Below are 19,818 nucleotides of genomic sequence, written 5' to 3' on the forward strand. Positions count from 1 at the left end.
GAAGTAGCTCTCAGGGAGCCCTTGAGTCAGAGCTCAGGAGGTCCGGGCTCCTCTGGGATTTTGTCCCAAATCTCTAAGGTGGAGCCTGGGTCTGACCAAAGTGCTCGGGGTGGAGGGCGGAGCAGCCCAGCACGGGCCCTTTAAGAAGGCTGCGGGTTGGGGGGCCGACCTGCCGGGAGAGCCCCCGCCTGAAACCCGAGCGCGGGTCGGCGCTGCCCCGCCCCCGGCCTTAAGTAGGCGGCGGCCGCCCGGAGCCCCAGCCCGCGCGCCAGTTCTCTCCACCCGGCGCTCCGGTGTCCAAGCTCCAGGCCCGGGACTCCGCTGCTCGCAGGTCGTGCTGCCCAGCCCGCCGCCGCGATGCGCTCGGGCGCGCGGCTCCCGCTTCCGGCCCCGGCCCCGGCACTGGCCCTGGCTCTGGCCTTCGCTGTGTTGGCGGGACCAGCTTCCACAGGTGAGTAGGGGGCCTGAGACCCCGACCTAGGCTGGCAGGAGAAAGGACAGGAGGACCCCGAAGTGGCCCCGAGACCCAGAAACAAGGGAGCTGCACTTTTGCCACCCCAGGCTGGGGTCTCTGGCAGTTTGACCCCATGCCCAGGGAGGCAGGACCCCCAGCCGTACGTAGCTCTGTATCTGGGGGGTCATGTGGGCTCTGGTTATCTGAGGTCGGCCCCAGGGTCGCTTGCCTAGGGTGTGGCTCCGCGCAGGACTGTCCTCTATGCCCAGTAGGGCCGCCCCAGGGCCGACTGGGCTCCCTGCGCCCAGCAGGCTTTCTGTGACAGAGTTGGTGCCCAAAGGGCACCTAGTGACAGCAAGAAGCGAATACCCGCCTCAGACACCCAGGCCAGGAAGGGGGCGTGCTTCAAGGTGTGAAACGGGGAGGGAGCCATCCTGCCGCACAAGCACCCCAGCCTCACCTCCTCCAGCTACCCCTGGCCTCCTCCAGCAGCTTCTTAGCTTCTTAGCTCTTCTCAGCTCTGCTGCTGCTCCCCTTGTTCCCAGGCATTTTCTGTCTGGCCTCTTCACCACCACCTCCCTCCTGTCCTCTGCCTACCCCTCTTGTCTTCTCTCTCCTCTCTGCTCACTGAGAAGGCCTGGTTGGTGACAGAACCACCCACTCTTCAGCTTCCTAGAGGCAAGGGGTGGTGCCCCCCAGATAGCCCTGGGCCACCCCCTGCCACACCTCCCCGTCCCAGGCTTTGGTGCTTGACCCCAGCAGAGACTGAATGCCGTCTGAGAAGTGCTAGGATGTGCCCATTTCTGTTACAGTGCCAGAAATCCTACCATTACAGCATTCTTCCTTAGTTAAGGCAAGGTCATAAGAACTGGGGCCTCAGGGCCCATCACTCATTACTACCCATGAATATGTGAATCAGTGCTTCAGCCTACATCTTTTGGGACCATTCCCAAGAGCAACTTTGAGCAGTAGAAGGGCCTGAGTCTCCCTTCCAGGGACCTAGGCCACACCCCTCTCCCCATCAGATGGGGAAGCCAGCTCAAATGGACAGTCATCACGAGGTACCCAAAAGGGAAATGAGTCACGGGAGGACCCCGCACTGGGGTGATTCAGAGCTGGATCCCCAGGCTCCCTGTTTCTGTCCCCAGGGACCCCATCCTCTAAGGTCTTAGGGCCTGAGAGATGGAAGGGGGCATCTGAGCTGACTAGAGAGTTTGACTCATCCAGCCTCCAGCCGAGGGAGGGACCCCAGCACCCCCACCACCTTGAGCTTCAATTGAGAGCCATTCCCCTTACCTTCTCAGCATCAACAGTGGGCAGATATTGTCCTGGGCTGTCAGCAGTGCACAGAAATGCCTAGTCTGGGCTTGGACTCATTCAAGAGACTGAAAAGCAAATTAAAGCTCAAACAGCAGCTCCTATCGTGTCTGTAGAGATCCAGATGAGGAGACTGGTGAAGAGAAATTCAGAGGCAAACTGGGGTGGGGCAGAGGGTGTTCCCTGAGCCAAGCCTAGGAGAATGGGAAGAGGGTCAGAACTTCAGCTGGGAGCTTGATGTGCAAAGGCTCTGAAGCGGGTATGAGCAGAGGGAGACTGAGATAAGGAGGCCAATGGCCTGGTTGTAAGGCTTATGTATTTTGAGCACAAGCCAGGAAGAGCCGTTGGGCTGGGGCACAGAAACCTGAAATGGTAAAATGCAGCCCGTAGCCTGTGCCCTGCTGGCAATGCGGAAAGAGCGAAGGTTTTAGAAAGGAGAGCAGCATGGAGCCCATGAGGTTTTATAACACCAAGCCGACCTCTACCTGTAGGAGGGATTTGGAAATGGGGAGGGAGTGGGCAAGCTAGTATGCTCCCCCATCCCAGGCGGAGCTCCCCTCCAACAGCCCACTTCTGCCACCGTGGCTGGCTTAGCTCCCTGCCCTGGGATAGGGGCAGCCCCTACCCGAGGAAGGGGTCCTCCCACCCCTCCTGGACACCCCTAGCCCCAGAGGCCCTCAAGTCGCAGGTATCAGAGTAAGGCACGCTGGGATGTTTTTCCCGCACTCATCAACATTCCAGAGCATCCAGGTCATGGGACCTGCGAGTCAAGCACCCTTGGAGACCATCTGGGCCAACCTTCCAGCTGTACAGACAGGGAAACTGAGGACCCACGGAGGAGGCAAAGTGCTCTGAGTCCTACAGAGAAGCCCGCTGCCCAGCAAGAGCCCCCAGTCCCGCTTTGTGGGAGCTCCCCACCTGCATAGGGGCGATGCTTAGGCCACTGTGCCAGTGTGGATAAGAGTGTTGTCCAGCACCTTCTGAGTCCTGTCGGAGGCCCAGAAGAACCACAGGCATTGAGGAGACTGCGTCTGAGCTGATGCGGCTACAGTCAGGGGAACAGCATGAGCAAAACCAGGAGGTCAGAGTAAGCACAGTGCATGTAGGGCGGTGGCTCCCACACCTCTTCTCCAGCCTGGCATAGCTGACTGTGAAAGGCAGAGGTGAGGGGCTGAAGTGGGACTCAGGCGGGAGTACCTGGCAGAGAGGGTTCCTGTGTAACCTGCCTGGGGGCTTTGCACTGATAGGGTTTCTTGAGGGCAGGGCTGGGGTGAGGACGGGGAGACATCGGGTGCAAGGAATTGAACCAGGGTAGAGTCTGTGTCCTCTAAGGATGGTTTGGGAAGATCAGCGGTGCTGGAGACAGCCTCTGAGCCTTGTCTCTGTGTGTGTGTGTGTGTGTGTGTGTGTGTGTGTGTGTGTGTGTGTGTGTGTACACTGCCCCAGCCCTCTAGAGCAGAACAGGGGCCAGGGCCCTTGGCCCAGCCCACCCAGACTCTGAAAAAGCTGTTCCAAAACCAGGTATAACTGAGCCCCCCTCCCAACATTCGCCCGCCTGCCCAGGCAGGACAAGAAGAGCCTTTCAGCGCTGCCCGCCTGGGGGGCCCAAGAAGAGGGCTGCGCCAGGTGGGCCCGGGGCTGATGAGGAAGGCGGCGGGGGTGGGGGGGGGCTGTGGGTGTGTGTGGAGTGCTCAGAGGAAGTGTGTAGGGAACTGGGCGTGCTGCCCAGGAGGGAGTGGGCAGGGGAGGGGGAGTTGGAAATAACCCTGACGTACACACTCGCTGGTGCACACGGATGTGGGTGCACACATGAGCACAGACAACCGTGCACACACTAGCCATGCTCACAGACCTGGGCTGGGTGGTGCCTTCGGGGAAGGAGGTGAGGACAAGATGGGGCAGGGGTGCTGTGCCATGCTGTGCCTCTGGTTCAGTGCCAAGAGCAAAGGAACAAGGGGGTCTTTGGGTCTGGGACTCAAGCCTGCTCCCTTCCGGGTCCCCCTGCTCCTTTACTGCCTCTCTCCCAACTGCTGGCCCCAGCCAGCTCCCCCTTTGCCTCCAACATGCCCCCGATCCAGCCTGTGTCCAGTCTGTGGAGGCTTCTAGAATTAAGACTTCTCCAGGTGCAGGCTTGGGGTATGTTTCAAAAATACTATCTGGCCATTATTACTTAATGTGTATGACTAATTTTTTAATGAACTGAATTTGTATGAACAGTTATGTACTTGGTTTCTCCCTGGGGTAGGGGATCCTAGCTCTTTCTGCTTCTCAGGAGGGTCCATAACTCCAAACAGTGGAAAAAATGAAGCTCTTTTGTAACAGAGCTCCTCCCTCCAGAGACACCCTGTCAGGGGCACTAACCGTGTTGTCCTGCAGTCTTATAACAGCCCTAAACGTCAAGAAACATTCCTATTTTACAGTTGAGGAAACTGAGGCTCTGAGAATAGCAGGGAGTGGCCTCAGGCCACTCTTCGGGCACACGGGCCATGGTATTCTCACTCACCCCCAACAGCCTACTTTCTCAGATCAGGCCAGGTGGGCAGCCACACACCAGTGGACTCAGATTCCCATCAGAGGAGAGAGACAGGTCTTCAGGAGAGAGACAGCTCCCTGAGGACCCCAGATCTCTGTTCCCGTCTCCACAGACCCCTCCAGCAAGTGCCCCCAACTTCTCTAAACCCTCCCTACTTCCTCACAGCATAAACAAATCCTCTTCAAGAAAGCCTGCTACCCTTCCTCCGACACCTGGGTAGCAAATAAAGCCACGTTTGTCTCAGATTTAGGGTAGTGGCTCAGGGGGCTGCCTCAAGGTGACTTGGTGGCATGGCTCACCCATGTTCTGGACAGTGCCTCTCCCATTGACCATTCCCTCCTCCTGCTCAGCTCCTGCCCACGTCCCTGCCGCTCCCAGCCTGCGGAAGAGCCAGCTCTGCCAGCTCTGGTGTGCATTAGCCAGGCCTCCCACCACTGCTCATGCTAAACTGTTTCAGTGTGTTTTGCTTGTGGTTTAACTGTCATGGTGGGTCAGTGAGGCTGCCTCCCCACCCAAACCTTACTGCAGAGACTCCCCACCCCAGGCCAGCTCTCCATGTTTCATAGGGAAACCAGGGCCCAGAGAGGGGCAGCTGCATTCTCAGAGTCACACAGCAAGTCCTTAGCAGGGTGGGAGCCAGGCCTCTCTGCTCTTTGTCCTTGTATGCTGGTTTGGGTATGGCCTTCCCCACAGGACCAGCAGCTCCCCGAGGGCAGACCTCCCATCTGCTTTTCTCAAAGGTTTCCACTATCTTTTTGCACACAGACTGGGCTCACAAGGGGCATAGAGATCACTGAGCCAACCAGGGGTTTTCAGACTGTGTCCAGGGTGCTCGGAGCTTTTCATTCCCTTTTCTAGGAATACAAGATGCTTGCCCCACCCTGATTCATACGTAGCAGTCCCATGAACATATATTTATAGATTGGGCTTTTGTGTAAGATATGGTTTTGTTAAGGCATTCTTTGGCTTAAAAAAAAGAAAAGGCTAGAAAACCAACTAATTACTTTGAGCTGAAACATACTGAGAGCAAGGGAGACTCAGGTCAAATACAAGAAAGGACTTCCTGGCTTTCAAAGAATCCAAATAAAGATTGATACCAATGGCTCCTGGAAGATGTTCTTCCCTAAGTGGAGCAAAATCTGGGTGCCTGAAGGCAGGGAGCAGAATATAATCCCAGTTTCCTCCAGCCAACCCTGGGGACCTGCCCTCTCCTGTCCGAGCATCCCTCCTAGGACCAATGGGACATTTCTGAGCATCCAGGTAGGCAGGAGCCTCATGGTGCTACCTGCCTGCAGGCCTAAAGACACCATGGCTGTGCTGAGCCCTCTTTCCCCCTATGTATCAGCCTTCACATTCAAGGCGATGCTGTGTCCCACAGGCTGGCTGATAAACTAGACCATGGGATAGTAATCCATGATCTCTGAAACCCTTCTACCTTTGTCCAAGCCATTACCTGCAACTGGTCCTTTCTTTTTCTCCCTATCCTTCACGGTCCAGCACCAGCAGTACCACCCCTGGGAGCCTTTTCCAACCATTGATTACTGAGGCGCACAGCCTGGTCTGCCCCCCTTCTGGCACCCTGCCCTCCATCACTGTGGGATTAAAGGCTTTCCCACCCCCAACCTTCACCTGTCCTCTGCCCCCATTCCATGACCTCCATCAGTGTAAAACCCAGTAGGTGTGCATGTACATGCATGCACGCACACACACTCATGCACCCACAATCAGTATGCTCAGCAGCCTGGCTCTGGGCCTAACAAGGAGAGTGTCCAACCCCTGAGACAGCAGCCTAGGGGAAACCCCCAAATCAGAACACACAGCCCCCAGTGCTGACACTGGACAGGGCCTCTAGCCCGGGCCAGCCTGCTCTCTGGGGAGATAGAGGAGGCCGAGGAGGAGACCAACTTCCGTTCCCACCTAAGCAACCCCTCCCCCACCCACATTTCAGGAGGGGGCAGCTATAAATATCAGTGGGCCCAGGATGCTAATTCCCACGACACTAGCCCTTCCCTGCCCCTTCCCTTATACACAGCAACTGAGGCCAGCCCGGCTCTCCTGCAGCTGGAGGCCAGCCAGCCAGGCGTCAGGCCCAGACACACACACAAACACACACACACACACACACACACACATCCTACTGTGGTGAGAGAAGGAACAAATCACCCTTTTTGGGCGTCTTGGAGCAGCTAAGAGCAAGCTCCCCTCCCGCGCCTCAGTCCTGACTCAGGCCCCACCTCTCCCTCCTCCGAGTCCTCAGCTGCGGAAGCTCTACAAGGCTGGGGAAGGCAGCAGGCCAGGCTCACAGTGGTAAAGGACATGCACGGTGTTAGAGAACTTAGGATTTCATTCCGGCCCTACCACTTCATATATGACCTTGGGCAAGTGACTTGGCCTTTCTGAGCCTCAGTTTTCTCTTCTCTGAAATGGGGATAAGTAATTCCTTCCTCCTATGTGTGTTGAGGATGGACGCCCTTTGCCTGGAGTAAATGCTCAGTAGGCGCCTGCTCCTGAGGCTGCTGCTGTTCTGTGAGGACCATCTTCTTCTGGCAGGGGCGAGCCCAGCAATAGCGGGGCTCCTGCTTGGAAATCTCTGATGACGTTTCCAAGGCAGGGGGTTGGGTGCACTGGCCCAGGGAGAGAGTGTATGGGATGAAGTGACTTGGGAAAAGGGAGGTGGGCCCAAGGGAGCTATCGGGCAGCCTCCACCCACCAGCCCAGAACCCTTCCGAAGGGGGGATGGGAGGCCCTGCATCTGACTGACTCCCTGGGCAGAGGCCCACACATCTCTCCCGCATGAGGAGAAGCAGGGCAGCCCCTCCCAGCCCCACCAAGCCCCACCCCAAAGCCTGATGGCCCCTTGGATAGAGATTGTTGAGCCGAGAGGCAGCACAATCAATCTGTTGGAAAAATGACCAAATGAAACTCAGACCCTGGCCCAAGAGCAGATGGGTAGGGATGGAGAGAAGGAGCAGGCATCAGAACCTTTAATAAGATGGTGAGCTGAGAAACCTCTTTTTTCTGCTCTCTGCACACCCTTTGGGGGCTCCTCTGGAGGTAGGGGTGGGAGCCCAGGACCCGGTGATGCGAATGGCTCCCATGGAGCTCCCATTGGCTATTACCACCACTCGTTAAGCAGTAGTGGCTGCATCATGAGGAGCAGAATCGAGACTGAGGGAACGAGGGACCCTCTCTGCCCTGGGCTACTTGGACCGTCACGGGTGGTGCCTGAGTCCATGTATGTATGAGATCAGAGTTGGTGGAGGTGAGGGGAAGTGAGTCTTGGGAAATGGCTACAGAATGATTTGAGCAGCCTAGGGGAGTGCCAGCTGGAGGGACATTCTGGATAAAGAGGCTGGCCAGAGCCCAGGTCCCCTAGGCGAGTCCCAGTGTGTGGGTATCCTCTGCCTTCACCCTCATAGAGGTAGCTCTTCTGAACAGACCACTGGGCAGAGACTGACCAACTCCCCGGATGTATGTTAATAGAATCCAGGCTCCTGCCCCTGGCTCAGGCTCCATCTCTGGGCATCTGGTGCCTGTGTGTTTCCGGACACTCATCTGGAGCCTAGCTGAGCCTTTCCAGGTGTAAGTATTCAGATGGGGGCCTGTCCCTCCAACTATTGACAGCCCTAGGGCAGGAGAGGTGTTGTAGGGACCTGAGGCAAATGTGTAATGGCAGCCCTTGGGATACCTGGCCCTGCTGTGTGGCCTTGGGCAGACTTCTGTCCCTCTATGGGCCTCTGAGTAGGATCTTTATTCTCCAAGGCCAGCTATAAAATTCTGGGCTCAAGCCTCTTGGGAACAGGACAGGGGTCTCTGCTTCTATCCAGAGAGAGCTGGCTGCTTGTCCGGGTCCACACAGCAAGGTAGGCCGGTATCTGAACAGGGCTGAGGGGCAGCCCAGCCTGCCAGAGCTCCCTGGCATGGAGAAACTGCTTTCCTAAGTTGGCCTGGAGCCCTGGGGCTCTCCTGCAATGAGAGCAGCGGCTCCTCTCCACCGCTGGTTCCCATCTTCCACCCCCTGGCCCCAGCCCCGCCCTTCCAAAAATAAACCCAGACCACCCCATCTCGTACCAGCCAGACCCACCCAGCCCCTTCAGAGCCAGTTGAGTCACTGCTCAAAGCTGCTCCTTTTTTTAACTGTCTGAGTCATTGGTTGTGGCTATGGCTCCATGACACGTGCCCCAGGCTGCAGCCACCCCACAGCCCCCAACGGCACAACCACGGGAGGGGTCTGAGTAGAGGCTGGCAGCAGGTGTGAGCCCAGGCCATAGCCTCAGCTTGTAACCTCTCCAGACCTGGGCAGTTCACCTCCCAGCAAGCCAGAGCCCAGGCCTGTCCTCAGCTGTCCTGGAACTACCCTGTCCCCTCTGTCCAGGACAGTTCTTCAGGAATCTTAGTGACAAAACCCATCTGCATCGGCTCTGCCCCCAGAACTTTTCTTTGCTTCTAGATGGACCTGGGCCTCCCAGCATTAGATTGCCAGGAACAGAGGATCTCCAGGCACTGGGCCCTGGGGGTGGTAGGAGTGGGGAAGGCCTGGCCTTCTGGAATACAGGCTACAGAGATGCCTAATTCCTGCATTTCCTCACCTGGACCCAACTCAGACTTCCCAGAACACCGTGAAGACTTTCTGTGGGACAGAACGCCCACTTCAGGTCTTCCCTTGCTTCCTCCATCTCCTCTTCTATTCACGGTGTCATCTGGGCTGCAGATCTCTCTTCCCCCACCCCTGTCTCTGTCTCCTCTCCATCTCTCTCTCCCCATCCCTGTCTCTCTCTCTGTCTGCCCCATCACTCTGGCCCTTTCCTTTACCCTGTCCGGTGGCAACTGGCACCCCCACCCCCCGACAGGTCCTTCTCTGGCTCCCCCCACACTCACCTCCACCCATTCCCACAAAAGGCTCTGAGCCCCGGGGACCAGTTCTGAGAGAAAATTTCCACCCCCTCACCCAAGTCCCCTCCTTCCCCTGCCCCCAAGCTCAGGCTACATCCTGTCCCAGGGAATGTCAAGATCCCACAGGCACTTCCTTGGAGGCTGAGAAAGGGGGACAGGGGGCCTGGGAATGGCCCCACCTCCGAGCCCCTGCTTGAGCAGGAGCCTGCACGGCCTCAACCCCATCCATCTCCTGTCTGTGGCCTCCAGCTATAAATAGGGGCTCTGATTCTATTTTCTTTAAAAACAAGCACCAGACTGTCACCACAGGCCCAGAAAAGCACACCCTGGCTGGGGCAGTGCCCCACTCTGCCCCAGCTATTGTGTCCAGCCCCCTGCCTGCACTCCCTGGGGCCCTGGAGGGCAGAGAAGGACTGGAAAGAAGCCTGGAGGTGAGACAAAATAGGGCAGAGCTGGGGAAAGCCCCCACATGCAGCCCCTCCCTGCCAGGCCAGCCGGGGAACGTGGCACCCTTCCTGCCCTGTTGGGCCCTCCGTCCCTTCTTCCCATCTCCCATCCCCAAGCAGCGACAGTCTTGTCCAGGAGAGTTAACACAGAGGTGGTGGTAACACAACTCCCCAAGCCAGGGCTGAGCCTCTTTGTATCCCAGATGTGGAGAAGGGGCTATGGGTTGTGGGCAAGGGAGGGGAGGACCTCTTTCCTGAAGGAGCACGAGGGCAGTTCACAGGCAAAAGGGAGAGAGGAGCTTGCCGGGCAGCAGGCCCAGGCTGAGCAAAGGCTGGAGTGGAGACCTGTGAGGTGTGGATGGGAAACAGTCCAAGGTCTGCTGAGGCTGGCGCGTGGGGTGTTCAAAGGAGTGAACAGGAGAGCCTGGCGGGGCAGGGGCAAGGTCAGCCAGCACCTTCAGTGCCGTTTGATGGTGAGACAATGGGGACCATTGAAGGCATCCAGGCAAGGGAGGATGATGGAGTGGCTTTCAGTTTAGGTTAACTGTGGCTGCAGCTAGCAAAGGGAGGCAGAAATTCGTTAAGCCAGGCAAAAGGTGGTGGCCATCTATCTTTTGGGATGGCACAGAGGAACAGGAGTGGGAGACAAACTTGAAGGGCAATTTAGGGACTAAATGGATGGAACACAGGAGGAGGGAGAGGGTCAAAGTGACTTTCAGATTCCTGCTCAGCAATGGGAGGTGGTGGGGCCTTCACTGGGTGGTGAGCAGTTTGGAGGAGAGATGATACTAAGTCTGGCTTGAACAGGCAGGGTTGATTTGGGGGTTCCTATAGGTGTTCCTGGTGTAGGTGTCTAGAGGGCATCGGCAGGTGGGCCCAGAGCCCTGGAGAGTTGGTGCTAGAGACAGAGATGTGGACACCATAGCAAAGAAGCAGTGCCTGAGGCCAGAAGAGAAGAGATGGGCTGGAGAGAGTGTGGCAGGGGTGGTGCTGACAGGCTGAAGGGGTCTGCAGAGTTGGCAGGTGGGGGTGCCATGCAAGGAGCTATTCCAGGGGGAGTCAGGCCTGCCCAGCAGTGGGAGGGTGGGGGTCTTAGTCTGGGGATCTCTGGTGGAACCACAGAGGCCAATAGCAGGGACATTAGGTTTCCTGGTCCACGTTTCAAGGCCACACACTCCCGCTGGCATCCGTCCTACAGGCCAAATGCCACCTCCATCCGATCCTTGCATTCCTTAGGTACTGATGCTTCCTCCGTTGGTACGTGTGTCTGGGCCTCCTGGATGGCAGATGTGCTGGCCAGGGGATACAGGCCCTGGGTCCTGTCCTCAGGAACCCCCAGTGTAGCCAATACCATGGCCCCTCAGGCCAGAGGTGGCTCTGCTGTAACTGCTGGAGTGACCACACCTCTCACCAGCCACTTCCCGCTGGGCTGGGCTGGCCAGGGGCCGGGTGTGATCCCTGACCCAAACCTCTGCTTCTCCAGTCTCCTGGACGTGGGGCTTCTGTCTGTGGGGTCATCTCACTCCTCTTTCCTATATTTCGGATGGGGGAACTGAGGCTCAGATGGCAGTGGCTTCTCCAGGGCACACAGCCTGTTGAGCACAATCTGGGCCAAATTGGTCCAGGCCTCTGTCCAAACCCACAGTCATCGCTTCCACTATCCCCCATCCCAGCTCACACACTCATCATCTCCAAAGCCAGCCTGCCAGGCTGGGGGAAGCCCTGCCCTTAGCAGTTCTCATCCCAGAGCAGAGGGCAGGCCCAAGATGAGTAGTAGGCGTCCTAGCTCTGGATTCTGCCCGAGAGAGGGGCTAGCCCGTCAGTCCCCTGAGGGCAGGCTTCTCTCCCTGGCCAGAGCCCACACCCCCGCCTTTCCACTCTTTGCTCTGACCTCCAAGACTCCAGTGGGCATGAGTGGCACTTATCACTGGTTTCTGGAATGTGCCCTCTTCATGCAGCCTTGAAGAAGGTCCCTCCCCAGTCCGGCCAGCCCCAAATCAGACCCCTTCCAGCCACACTGGGAGAGGCCGGCTGCCAAACCACCCATGGAAAGCAGATGCTCTCCCTTCCCTTCCTCACTCCCTGCCCCCTCCACCCCTGACCCTGAGAGAGGGAGCCCCCTAGGACAGGAAGGGGAAGAGTGTGTCTTCCCCAGGCAGGAAGCCAGCTCTCACACCCTCCTCCCGCTGGGGCCAGCGGCAGATGCTCCGCTTCTGATTCACAGGCAGCACCCAAACCCCCCATGCCCCCAGTTCTGTGTGCACACAGCCCTGAGGCCATAGCACCCAGCTCTGGAGCCGCACCCACAGGAGCTTGAGTCCCAGCACTGCCCCTGCTCATCTCGAGGCCGTAACACAGGCCACTGCTGTCTTTGAGCCTCAGTTTCCTCACCTGTAATGGGAGCTACCTCACAAGGACCCTGCGGGGTGGGGGACTGCAGGCCCAGTGCCAGGCGAGGGTCCTTCCCTCTGTTTCTTCCCTGCCAGAACCCCAACCTTGGCCTGGGCCCACTGACATGAGGATCCCACCATGTTTCTGGGGCCCAGAAAGCCCAGAGGGGAAGGGGATGTGAAAAAGGCGTAGAAATCCACCCGTCTCCCCTATAAGGAGGAAAATTATAAGGCAAGGAAAAGCCTCTCGGAACTGCTCCATGCCGCAGCAGCCCCACCCTGGGGAGCAGCCGGGCCTCTACAGAGGCTCCATTGTGGGCCCCGCCTCGTCCCCGCCCCAGCCCTCCAGCCTGGGTTGACTCTGGGCTGCTGCTTCCAGCGAAACCTTTCATTTTCCCTCCCGCTTCCTCTGTGCCCCACGTGACCCTAGGGTTGGAACACGTGGCTGGGAGCCCAGGTCACCAGCCCTGCCCCTGTGGCCCAAGCTCAGCGTCTCCCACCCCACCAGGGTACTCACCTTCCAGAGGGGGTCCCTGAATTGGAAACATTTCCTAGTGTAAGCCCCTCAGCATGGGGCTGAGGTTAGAGGACCAGTAGCTGAGGCCGATGACCAGGGTCAGGGCTCAGCCAATAGCTGAGGACACTGTTGTCCTGCCCTGGCCTCCTTGGCCTTGCAAGAAACCAGAAAGGCAACCAAAGAGGTCAATACCCCGAGAGCGAGTCTCATGACTTAAGAGTTCTTGTCAAAGGTCGGGAGGGAGGGTATAGCTCAGGAGGTGGAGCACATGCTTAGCTCACACAGGGTCCTGGGTTCAATCTCCAGCACCTCCTCTAAAAGTGAATACGTAAGCAAACCTAACCACCTCCCCCACCAAAAAAATAATAAATAAATATAAAAAGAGTTCTTGGAGCGAGGAGGGGTGGAGCCATCGTGACCCCAGCAAGGTCAGGCAGGGCCTGACATTCCTGCTCTCTGCTCAGATGGCTGTTGTCTCCCAAGAGGAAAGACTACTTTTTAAAGTCCACATGACTTTGAACTAACCTGCCGTTGTTCCTGTGGCCGTGTCTTGCGGGGCAGGAGAGTAGCAGGTGGTTGGCAGGCCACTGGGATGCTCTGGTTATTCCTCAGTCTGGAATGGGGGTAGGGAGCCAGAGCAGTGGGCACCGTGGGCCTGCACGTGGGTGAGCATCTCCCAGGCAGCCAGCCCTGGCAGGCTGTGAGCCATCCAGCCCAGGCTCCGTGACCCTGGTGTCACCACCACGGCGGGTTATGTTGTCCCTTTGGTCTGACCTGGAGTCGTCCCTGTAACTTTCCCCCTTGTTACCTTCAGCAGTAACAGGCTCAGTTTGGGAGGGTGAGCCTTGGCGGTGCTTTGGGACATGCTGAGGGAGGGGCAACACCTGAGTAGACGCAGTGATGGCTTCCCCTTGCCGGGGAGCCAGGGAGTCATGGTCCAGTACCCAGAGCAAGACATCCCCAGATCCTCACCTGCCCGCACTCACCTCGACCTGCCACGATGCACAGCGCTCACCTGCTTGCAGTCACACTCACGCCACGTGCAGCCCACTGAAGCCATGCGGGGGTCTGTGGGGCTGAGTTCTCCTATCTGCGTGTTTGCTTCCCCAGCTTTGAAATGGGGGGGGGGGAGCAGTGTAGGGAGCACCAGCCCCACCGGCAATCCTGGGGGCTGAAGCTCTGGTTCTAAATCAGAGGGCGTTTTCCACCCCACCCCAGCCTCCTCAGAGGTCCCCTGGCTTGTGGGCAGAGCTCTGGTAGAGAAAAAGCGAGTCCCTTCGAGGCATGAGAGAAGGGGACCAGGCCTGGGTCTAGAGGCCCCGGGCCCATCCCTGCTCTCACACAGGGCCAGCATTCAGCCCCCAGGTGGGCCCACCCGCACACACACCCAGGAGGGGAGACAGAGAGCCCTTCATCCCAGCCTTGGCTCTCCTAGAACACCCCACCCCACAGCCCCCCCTCAGACTCCCTCTGGGGGGCTCTCCCAGCCTCACTGCTGCCTACCCAGGATCTGGATCTGGAACCAGGACCTGTCACCCCTGGCTCCAAACCCCAAGAGGCTATGGTGGAGAAGCCCAGCTTTGCCCCAGAGCAGGACCCTCTCCCTCCCCAGCTGGCTGGCAGGGTGCCCCCTCCTCAGCCTCCTCCTCCAGTCCACAGCAGCAGGCCCACTGCCAACATCCTGCCTTCTCTGTCTCTCTTGGTTTTTCCTCCTCCATCTCCCTCCTCAGGCCTCCATCTGGATCCCTGAGTTCAGTCTTTGTGGAGGAGGGGGTCTTTATTCCTCATTCTCAGTTTTGATCTCAGTGTCATTTATCTTTTTCAGACTTTCTGTGTCTCCCAGGTTAGTTCTCCTTTTCATCACCATTGCTGTATTATTGTATTTGTGAATGAATGAATGAATGAATGAATGAACGAACGAATGAATGAATATGGGTTCCCACTTCCCTTCCCATCCATCTCTCACCTCCTGCTCCGTCTTGGTACCACTGGGTGAACCTCCCCCACATCCAAATGTCCATGTCTCCCACCACCCATCCTTGACTATCGGGCCAGGCACTCCCCACTGGCCATCCTGCCCAGCAGCTCTGGGCTCCCAGACTTTCTCCCTTATAAAGTCAGGCGGCAGCAGACACCCAGGAATGCTGCCGCTGCCCGTGACGGTGACGCATCCGGCTGTAGGGCTGCCTGGCTCCCCCCAGGGGACCAGGAATGTGGTGGGAGCGGGGTACACAGAGATTGATTTCGGGGGGTTGGGGTGCCCAGGGGCAGGGCTCGAACAAGCGGCAAGACTGAGAGCTACAGGCTTTCTGCTTCTCTCTGTCAGATCGCTTCTCCTCTGGAGCCTCAGTTTGTCTGTCTGGTAAGTGGAAGCCAAGCACCCTACTGCAGGCAAGGGCCACAGAGAACTCTGATATTATGGAACCCCTTACCAAGGAGTGGAGGTCCCAGGGCTGGAGAGGCAGGCCTGGCGCTCTGGAGTGTCCTGGGGCAAGGGTGGTGCTCCCAGTTACAGCCTGGATGGGACAGAGGGAAGAGGGGGCCAAAGACAAAGATAGGGAGAGAGGAGGGAAAGCAGAGGCAGAGACAAGGGAGACGTGGGACAGAGATGGAGAGAGACCGTCTGGCCAGCCCCAGGGGTTCTGAGAACCCAGAATGATCAGGGTCTCAGACTGGAAAAGGCGCCTGTGCTTGAGACCCTGCCCCTAACCAGCCTGGGAGAGGGAGGGGAGCCTGAGAGAGACTGAGAGGCCAAAATCCTGCCGACACGCAGAGGACTGAGCATCGTGATGGAAGTTAGCCTCATGTTCGGGGTCCCCCAGGGACAGGGATCGGGTCCCCATCCATAAACATCCTAGGAGTGCCGCGGGGAGCCAGGGGGTGCCACACAAACCCGTGCCCTGCTAGAGGGTGGCTTGTCGGGAGACCTTAGCCTAGACTTCATCTCCCTGTGTGCGAAGGGGCTTGGTGGGGAAGGACACAGACTCTCCTGTGCCCCCAGCCCTCATCTCAGGAAGAGGGATGGAGGCGCCCCACCCTGGGCCCAGACAGCAGCGCCCTGTTTGTGGGCCGGAAGGGTGGGAAGCTGTGGGATTCTCCACCTTCAGCAAACCTCTCGGATGGATGGGTGCCGGGTGGGAGGGGCGGCAACCCTCCAGGAACACACTGCCCCTTTCACGGAGCCAGGCGCACCCAAGTCAGGGCGGGCAGCACCGAGGGGCAGGACAGGCCTGGGCACAATCAGTGCTCTGTCCTGGCAGCTCCCGGGCCACACGCACGCACACGCACAAACACACAGCCTTACGCAAACCCAAAATACACTCCCAGCAACCACCCACACACTTGCACACGTGTGCAAATACACATCTACGCAGCCCTGGACACTCACCTGTTTACCTTCCTCCAGGCAGAGAAACCCATACCTGTGCCACTCTTCCTGCCCCCCTACTTGTCCCCCAGGCCCCATGGGGCCTCCTGCACCCCCCCAAGCAGCACACAACATTGACCCTCTGCACACTCACACTTGAGAGCAGCCCCCAGACCAGAAAGGGAACTCTAGGACTAATCCTCACAGACAGGAGGAGGGAAGAGTGGGAAAGAGTGCCCATTTTACAGAGTGGTGATGCTGAGGCCTGAATCAGGCCCCTTCTCCTGGCCCAGGGGGCAGCCCCCATAGCTGGTGCAGGCCTGAACTGGTATTCTGATGAATCATGGGTCTTCTTGACCCAGGAGATTCAAGGACAGGTCTCTAGGCAGCACTGATGCCCCCTATCCTCCCCATCACCACCCTGGCACCCCTGTCAGGCTGCTGAGCCTGGCATGACCCATGCTACTTTTCTATTTCTCTGTCTTCAGCATTTCCAGAATCTGTATATCCCTGCCAATCCCTTGGCCTTACTCCCCTCTGAGAGTGCCCATTTCCCTCCCTCTCTGCTTATCTATACCATCTTCACCTCCGCCAGGAATTCCTCTGGGATTGACTCCTAGCTCATTATTTCTTTATCCTGTATCCCCTCTCCACTCGAAGACCCTCTCTAACTGCCCTCCCGGGACAGGGATTCTAGGTTCTTACAGCTGCAGCCCATCAGAGACAGTAAGAGGCAGAAGAAGGGGACCAGGAGGTGGGGGCAGTGGCGTTGTCAGAGTTTCCAAAATCTGGGCCAGCAAGGCCTCCGAGGCCTCTGTCGGGGCGAGGGGGCTGCCTGGCCGGCCTGTGTGCTCCAAGCAGCACAAGGCAGCTTGTGTGAGCCCTTTCCCGCCTGGCCCCACAGGAAACAGCAGGGCCCAGCCCCTCAATGGGCCCATTCAGCCCCTAGCTCTCTGGAAAGTACCTCTGCTTCCTGCCGCCATCCCACTCTGGCCTGGAGATCCAGGCCAAACAGGCTGCTACTCTCCTCTGCTGGGAGGGCGCTGGAGGCAGGTGGTTCAGTGGTTAGAGCCAGCCAGCTACTTCAGGCCCTGCCCAGTCCTGAGCCCGACTTTGCCCTGGTAGGTCGACATCCACCTTTAGCAAAATAGACTGTGGATGGGGGGGCTCAGCCCCACACAGGGGAGGCAGAGGGGGCCCCCCCATCCCACACGTGGTAGGCAGGTACGTATTTAGCAACAAGCTCTCTGGGAGAGTGGGAGCCCTGGCTTGTAGTGTTTGCCTCTTTCCATGGTACAAGTATTCTCGCTGGGCAACATCACCTGGCTTGTAAACGCCTCAAAATGTAGCATTCAGTTCTTGCCAGCTGCTCTGAGCTCCTGTCTGCCACGGTGGTGGCTCTATCCTGCAGGGGCCACCTGCCCCCACCCTCTGCGCTGTGGCTGCCCTCGGTTTAGTGTGCTGAGTTTTGTCCTTAAGAATCAATATCCTTGCAGATAAGGCACCCCTGCATTCCCTGGTCTGTGCCTCACTGGGACTGAGGTGTGCTGGGCCTCCTGGGCTGTGTTCCCCCCTGAGTGGCTTTGCAATTCTCCTTTGAATCCTTAAGCTTCCCAGACAAGGTTCTGGTGTTGCCTGCAAGGGCTGGCAGGAGGAGAAAAGTAGAAGGGGTTTCAGCTCAGCCCGAGGGGAAGACCATCGTCTTTCTCGGACACCCCTCTATCCCTCCAGGCCGTGTTGGCTGCCAAGTCTAGGACTCCTGCAGTGGCTCCTTCCTCAGGTGCATGTCAGCTGGCTCAGGCTGCGTGTGGCTGGTGCCAGATCATCCCTATGGGTCTTTACTCATTCACACAGGATTTAAGAGAAGCCCAAAAGGGATCAATCATCTTTTTAACCTATTCCTGTCTCCCCCCAACCTCAGCCCTGGACATCAAGGGGGCAGAGTCAAAATTATATTTGGCATTAATCTTCACAAAAGGAATGAACCAGAAATTATGGCAGCAGGTTGGAGGTCACGGGAGGCTAATCTGTGGAAATTGCCTGGAGGGGGTGACAACTTAAAAAGAGGAAGTTTCCCAGTCTGGGACAAAAGGGGCCCTACACAGTGACCACTAACCTGAGGGAGCCCTAAATATGACCTCCTGCCTTGAGGGGCCTTCTGGACTGTCCGTCAGGCCCTCAGCGCCTCCCAGGCCTTGTCTTCAGCCTCAGACCTAGGCTTGGAGAACTCAGCTGTAGTCATCCCTGGCTTCCTCGCCATGGTGGAAATGATGGGGCCGGATCTGACCGCTCCCCAGGGACCATTTATAGTTTCACAGCAGGAAGCAATACAGGGTGATGGAGGAAGTTTTGGCCCATTTTGGGTCTGGCACTGCACATGGTCTCCATCTGGCCTCAGAGCCTTTTCTCCTTGGGGGACTCAGGCCAACAAGCTGCCACCCCCACCTCCAAAGACAGCTGGGAACATGGCCCCAGAGAGAAGCAGGGATGGGCCAGACCCCAGCCATGGCCCCAGCCAATCTGCAGGGCATGGCATGGAAAGCGTTGCCCAGGTGCCAAAACCACATAGGTGCTTAGGAGAAGGAATAGGCTCTGTTTGGGTAGATGTGATCTCCTAGAACTGGGGATTGTTCCTGGGGACTGTGACAATTGGGCCAGGTGATCAGGCCAGTGACAGTTTCCCTTTGAGCCTGGGAGGGGCCAGACCCAGGGTGGAAATTCCTCTGGGCCCCAGGAGAAGAGAGCCAGAGCGGGCAGGGCCTCTGGTCCCAGAAGCCTCTGAGGAGGAACCTAAGAACTGTCGAAAGTGTTGGGTCTGTGCTCCTTCAGAGCCAGGGTCTGGGCTGGACACAAAGCAAGGCCGTGCCTTCTGGTGCCGGGACCAAGCAGGTGCTGGGATCAGCTAAGGTCACAGGACAGTGCCACATGGGCGAACTGAGAGGGCGCGCCAGCCAGAGGCGCCCTCCCTGCAGCCCACCCAGCCGCCCTGCAGCGCCTCCCCTCCTCCCGGCCAGGCGCTGAGCCTTGACCACAGCTCCCTCTGTCACACAGCCTCTTTCTTCGGAGAGAACCACCTGGAGGTGCCTGTGGCCACGGCTCTGACCGACATAGACCTACAGCTGGAGTTTTCCACGTCCCAGCCCGAAGCCCTGCTCCTCCTCGCAGCAGGCCCGGCTGACCACCTCCTCCTGCAGCTCTACTCTGGACGCCTGCAGGTCAGTGGCTTCTCCCTGCTCGTCTCCTTCTCTAGCTTTGAGCCAACCATCTGTGTGACCTTTTGCAAGTCACTTTGACCTTGGGGTCTCAAGGTCCCCAGTGTGAGATGGACAGTAGTGTCCCAGAAGGTGTGACTCCCTGTGAACTGGCTTGGCCCTCCTGTTCTCTAGCCACGTTTCTCACCATGACCCCTAGCTGGCCTTTTGTGTTCTGACCACACTGACTGCTTTCAGTTCCATGCCATCTTGGTGTCTCTTGCTGCCATGCCCTATAGATTGACTGGGGCCATGGCTAGGGTCTGGCCCAACCCTGCTTCTCTCTGGGGCCATGTTCCCAGCTATCTTTGGGGTTGGGGGTAGCAGCTTGTTGGCCTGAGTCCCCCAAGGAGCAAAGGCTCCCTCTGCCTGGGCATGCCTCACTCATTCCCCGCACCTGCCTAACTCCAGCCTCTCCTTGAAGTCTCAGCATGGACATCCTTTCCTCTCTTCGGCTGGGCCCCTCTCTCAGGCTCCGGCACCCCTGTGCATCCCTCTGGCACAGCACCAATCGCCCTGTATCACCATTGTCTGTTGATGATGGAACAGCAAGCACTGCCACAGCTTCCTCATTTTTCTGTTTCATCCTTCAAGTCACCATAGGCATCATTAGCAAAGAGACTTCTGGCTCTCTCTTGAGGCTTCCCTCT

General features: G+C 58.0%; 1 protein-coding gene across 1 annotated transcript in view; it reads left to right on the forward strand.

Moving 5' to 3' along the window:
- The first annotated feature begins 273 nt into the window (after positions 1 to 273).
- The window catches only part of CSPG4 (chondroitin sulfate proteoglycan 4), a 35,292-nt gene continuing 15,747 nt past the window's right edge, over positions 274 to 19,818 (forward strand). Inside the window, exons 1-2 of the mRNA XM_010977853.3 lie at positions 274 to 451; positions 18,969 to 19,132. Of these exons, the coding sequence (XP_010976155.2) occupies positions 358 to 451; positions 18,969 to 19,132 (258 nt within the window). The 5' untranslated portion in view covers positions 274 to 357. The remainder of the gene's footprint in view (positions 452 to 18,968; positions 19,133 to 19,818) is intronic.

Source organism: Camelus dromedarius, chromosome 29, assembly GCF_036321535.1.
Source record: "Camelus dromedarius isolate mCamDro1 chromosome 29, mCamDro1.pat, whole genome shotgun sequence".
Lineage (NCBI taxonomy): Eukaryota > Metazoa > Chordata > Mammalia > Artiodactyla > Camelidae > Camelus > Camelus dromedarius.